The sequence below is a fragment of the Aricia agestis genome, chromosome Z (genome assembly GCF_905147365.1).
Source record: "Aricia agestis chromosome Z, ilAriAges1.1, whole genome shotgun sequence".
In the NCBI taxonomy this organism is placed as follows: domain Eukaryota; kingdom Metazoa; phylum Arthropoda; class Insecta; order Lepidoptera; family Lycaenidae; genus Aricia; species Aricia agestis.
In genome coordinates this window covers 26,573,804-26,579,334 of record NC_056428.1, presented here as the reverse complement: position 1 = coordinate 26,579,334, position 5,531 = coordinate 26,573,804, and the positions used below count along the sequence as shown (strand labels likewise).

Sequence of the window (5,531 nt, the reverse complement as noted above, 5' to 3'; positions counted from 1 at the left end):
TAACTGTGGTGTTGATCTATTTGGTGCATTTATACGCGGTAGAACATACCGTGTATGATGTTTTCAAAACTAGAAGATCTTTTGAATCTAGTAAGTCGGTAGATATAACGAATTCTTGTGAAATCTTTTATGACGCCGTAGCTATAACATTTTGCTGTGATTATGTGTTTTTCCAAACTCAAGCTACGTTTCACCTAAAATTGGTTCAAGAGTTCAGGCGTAGACCGGTAGACAGACACACCTATTCGCATAATTATAAATGTATAGTGTTGGTCCTCACTCATTACAGTCATTGTAAAAGTAAAAGGAGAGGAAGTAAGTTATCTTCATACAAAGGCACCGCGCGCGGCTTGTATGTGTGCGCCATAGTATCAATACGTCGCCACACGGCACACAACAAAATCTCGGAGTGTTTTCGCGGAGTACCAGTCGGAGCTAACACTTTACAGTTGTGTGACACAACTGTAATGAGTGAGGACTTGTGGGAGTTCTATCTAAGTATGTATTACAATTATTCAACTAACCTACCTATAAATTAAAAACAGCCATTAGGTGCTTTATTATGTTTATCTATATTTCAGCCAGAGACATTCAAATTGGTATGGCATACATAAAGCTTGAGTCACCCGTAGCTTTATGTAACACAATACAATTTTCAACAAGTTGGTCGATAGCGCCTGGCTTCTGTGTCGCTATGCGCTCCGAACCTGATATGAAAAATGTGGTATTACTTTGGCGAATTAAATACGCAATAGGAAATGATGGTAAAGGTAACGTTCACGGAGCGACACGTTCCAATGTATAGATTTATATGGACAGGCGTCGAAAACCGCTCGCTGCGCCGCGCGGTGTAACGACGTCTTATCCATAAAAATCTATACATTAGGACGCACTGCCACCGCTCTCGCCCCGCTGCCCGCTCATTTCAAGACTGAAGCCACGTAGTGATTATATTCTCTTTGACTGAAGCCAGCCTGCCTAGCATACGCAAACGAGATATCTCATTCTCGAGATAATTAAAAATTACTCGTCTCATAATATAAAAATCTCGGCATTGTCTCGACAAAACTCTATAAAAATGTGTAAATTCGATGATAGATCTAACGAGAAAAATGTTTGTCATGCTAGGGTCAATAGAGATGAAGAGACAAACCATCAAACATCGAGAAAACATGTAGAGTGAGATATCTCGTTGGCGTATGCTAGGCAGGCAGGTAGCACGACGCGACACTCGACAATTCACTTCCAGGAAACTGACGTTTTAGCGTCGCGACTCGCGTCGTGTCGTATCGCACTAGTGCGATTACACACTTACGCAAACATTATTATTGTCGATTCCGTAGTCAACAAAGTACCCTTATAGTTTCGGTCTGTCCGTCCGTCTGTCTGTCCGCGGTTTTTCCCAGAACCCTATATTGAGCGTGGCCCGACACGCACTTGGCCGGTTTTTACTTCTATGAAACGAACATACAGAAATCTTATATTTGTAGATATTATAATGACTACCCCTGGTCTGTGGAAGTCTGGCTACCCCTGGTTCTTGCTCTATAATCTTAGATACAGCTGTTTACGTCCTCGCAGTGAGAAGTGACAAAAAGTCAAACTTTGACTCTGACCTCTGATTATGTATTTAATTCTACAGAGTGTATCCAAACTAATTAGTAATTAGTGATAATACACACCCTGTGTACATAGAGTGCGCTGTGAAAGTAGCAGCCTTGAGAGAGTAACTTTTTAAAACTTTTGTATGGGAAAATTTATGACGATGGGGTGCTTGCAATGTAAAAAATAGCTCTTTCGGCGCAGCTACTTTCACAGTGAACACTGAACTCTATTCAAGGGACCCCTATACACATCCTAAAGTATTATCGCTTAGTTTTGTTACACCTTCTTTAGCCCATAATATAATACAGTGTTTAATTCAGATCTGGAAATAATAAGAACGATTGTTCATCCGCTTTTCACTCGGACAAGTTTAGCGCACAATATCGGTCTATTTCAACATGAAACTTGGGATACACAAGAATTTATATGTAAGAAATCTTTTTATAAACTAAATGAGTTCGTTATTACATAGAATATTAGCTAGTAGAAAAATACGATAAGGCGACTACACGACGCCAGATATGAGAGCGTCTATTATTATTGCGTAGAACTTATTAGTTGCCAATAATAAACACACCGCACCCTGGACGCCATCTATATAAACATTATAAATGCGTTATATTTCCGATTTTTTCGATTGTTATTTCTTTGTTACGTTATTAAATAACCCAGTACTTTATCTATGCAGTGACGAAACCTTAAACATATCAATGATAAATAATTTATGGGTAAAGTTGTGTAATTGGGGGGCTAAATAGGTATACTTTATTTGGTATAAATAAAGTTTTATTTTAAAAAATGAAATAAGTTATGTGCACACAGCACACTGCACAGCTGTTTTTTGTGTTTTGATTTAAGCCTTAAGGGGTACTAGGGTTTTTTTTTATAAAAGCTTTTGACACCTTTGTTGACATTGCGCGCTATAATCTGAAGTCCACGCGGACGAAGTCGCGGGCAACAGCTAGTATTATATATATTGCCGGTAGTACTTACTAAAACCAGCACTGCCTGTTACCTATTTTAAATGCTTAAGCAATACTTTCACAGTTTGAGTCCTGATGTTATAGCCAGCTCATTCGTAGATTTCAAAAGAACGATTCTGGACGCGGTAAATTATTAGGTAGGCATATTTAGTTTACAGCTTAAAAATATAATACCAATGTGTATTATAATGATACTTATATTATTTCAGCGATTATGCTACCATTTAGTATTAACGCTCGTGGTGACAAAAATATGATTATTGGAAGTCGGACTACTTTTGAAGGTAATTATTTCATGTAAAGTAAATTTTTACCTACAGGTATTTTTGAGTTTCAAGATAGATGTAAGATGAGACAACTAATGGACATAATATGAAACTTTCAGTACTTATATGAGATAGTTACAGCCACAGTTGATTAGCTCAACGTAAAGCGCGATAGGTCGATGGCCGAATTTCTACGTGGTTCGGCGACCAGTCTATTACTAAAGATCATGCGAAAATGCAATGTGACTTTTATTTTGTTAACCTTAATATTATGATAGATACTTTAGTTATTTTATTTCAGGACAAACAGAAATTAATTACCATCGCATCAAGATTGTTGAGTCGACGCATTGTAATGAAATTATGTCTTTTATTGAGAATATACGAAAGTACGAGTTTTGTGCGACATTTTTAGAAAGACATGACACTGTAATCGGTAGGATTATTGAGCAGCACATTCTATTCAGAGTTTTATTTCTAGCTGTCGAACTCAGGGATATACAAGGTGTAACAAAACTAAGTAATAATTACTTTAGGGTGTGTATGAGTCCCCTGTATAGAGTTCACTGTAAAAGTAGCAGCGCTGAAAGAGCTATTTTTTCACTTTTGTATGGCAAATACAAAAGACATGCGGCACATTCAAATCATAGTCTTTCGGCGCTGCTACTTTCACAGTGAATTCTCTACAAGGAGCACTGTATACACACCCTAAAGTATTATCACTTAGTTTTGTGACACCCTGTATATTCACTGTGTAATGTGTATATATTTTTATTAGTAAAGAAGTAACAGATTAGGATTAATTCTAAGGCATAATTTCTTTAGAGAGATCACAGACGACAGACTTATTGTGCGATCGGGTCTGCGGCGCCCATACAGTCGGCATGGCGATGGCGCGGCCACGCCGACCATATGGGCGCCGCAGACTCGATCGCACAAAAAGTATGTCGTCTAAGATCTCCCTAAATCTTAAAATCTTTACGTTACGAATATGTATTGCGCTTTTCATTTCAGAACATGGCGCATTAGTAACCGAAGACAATAAAGTAACTGGTATTTTCTCCTGGGGAGACAAAAATGGAAAAGCTCTACCTTTTGTGATCCTAAATATTAGTTACTATCAAACCTGGATACGGCAGGAGCAGCGGTCCTATTCAAACTTGGAAATTAATGAAAATTTATTATAATTTCCTGATTGATCAATCTCGTTTTCTTTGCTGTATAAATGGAGAATGTTACCTAATTTTGATTATTAGCAGCCCACATTCTCTGTCAAAAATAAAGAATATTAGTGAAAGAATTACTTGGATACGTTAATTAGTTTCCGATTTATAAGCAAAACAAGTTGTAACTGTACGATGCGGGCGGCCGGTAACGGTGTGACGTCATAGCACAATACCGCCGCGCGGGCCCCATACAATAAACGTGATTTTTTGCTCTATCTCAATAACGGCAACAGATAGGCAGTTGAATTTTTCACCAAGGCCTTAATTATATGTGTACTTTAATAATTAATAATAATATTACAATAAAATAAAAAATTAAGGGGGGCTAATCACAATTTTTGGCCTATTTTACTCTATAACGGTATGTGTATTCATGGGCGAGTCCGATTAGTAAAAAAATACAAATAAATAATCGGCCAAGTGCGAGTCGGACTCGCGCACGAAGAGTTCCATACCACCACAATGATTTTTGTATGGGAGGCCCCCTTAAATTTTTATTTTATTTTAATATTATTATTAAATATTAAAGTACACATAATATAATTAAGGCCTTGGTGAAAATTCCAAGTGCCTACCTGTTGCCGTTATTGATAAAGAGCAAAAAAATCTAAAAAATCGCGTTTTATTTATTGATTGAAGAATGTTACCTAATTTTGATTACGAGTATTAGCATTCCATATTCTCTGTCAAAAATAAAAACAATACTAGTGAAAGAATTACTTCGATATACGTCAATTAGTTTCCGATTTATAAGCCAAAGAGAATGTCATATACTATGTTATAAGCAAAACAAGTAGTTGTAACCTTACGACGCGGTCGCCTGGTTACCGTGTGACTTCACACTACTATATTATTATTTATTACACTATTATACGTGTACTTTAATATTTAATAATAATATTATAATAAAATAAAAATTTAAGGGGGCCTCCCATACAAAAATCACTGTAGCGGTACGGAACTCTTCGTGCGCCAGTCCGACTCGCACTTGGCCGATTATTTATTTGTATTTTTTTACTAATCGGACTCGCTCATGAATACACATACCGTTTATATAGAGCAAACGGGTCACCTGATGGAAAGCAACTTCCGTCGCCCATGGACACTCGCAGCATCAGAAGAGCTGCAGGTGTGTTTCCGGCCTTTTAAGAGGGAACAGGGTAATAGGGGAGGGTAAGGATGGGATGGGAAGGGAATAGGGGAGGGTAGGGAAGGGAACAGGGTAAGGGATTGGGCCTCCGGTAAACTCACTCACTCGGCAAGCGCTGTTTCACGCCGTTTTTCTGCGAGAACGTGGTATTTCTCCGGTCGAGCCGGCCAATTCGTGCCAAAGCATGGCTCTCCCACGTCTAAAATAGATGACGTCTAAAATAGAGAATATAGTTTATAAAGCAAAATAGTATATTACCTGTTAACTTTGGAAACCAGGACTGCAAAATAAAATCACAGTA

General features: G+C 37.8%; 1 protein-coding gene across 1 annotated transcript; it reads left to right on the top strand.

The window, feature by feature from the left end:
* Window positions 1–396: 396 nt before the first annotated feature.
* On the top strand, window positions 397–4,041 carry LOC121738441. Its single transcript, XM_042130482.1, has 6 exons — window positions 397–498; window positions 582–770; window positions 1,926–2,033; window positions 2,798–2,872; window positions 3,156–3,290; window positions 3,869–4,041. The coding sequence occupies exons 1-6, from the start codon at window positions 468–470 to the stop codon at window positions 4,039–4,041; spliced, it is 711 nt and encodes a 236-aa protein (XP_041986416.1). The 5' UTR covers window positions 397–467.
* Window positions 4,042–5,531: the final 1,490 nt, after the last annotated feature.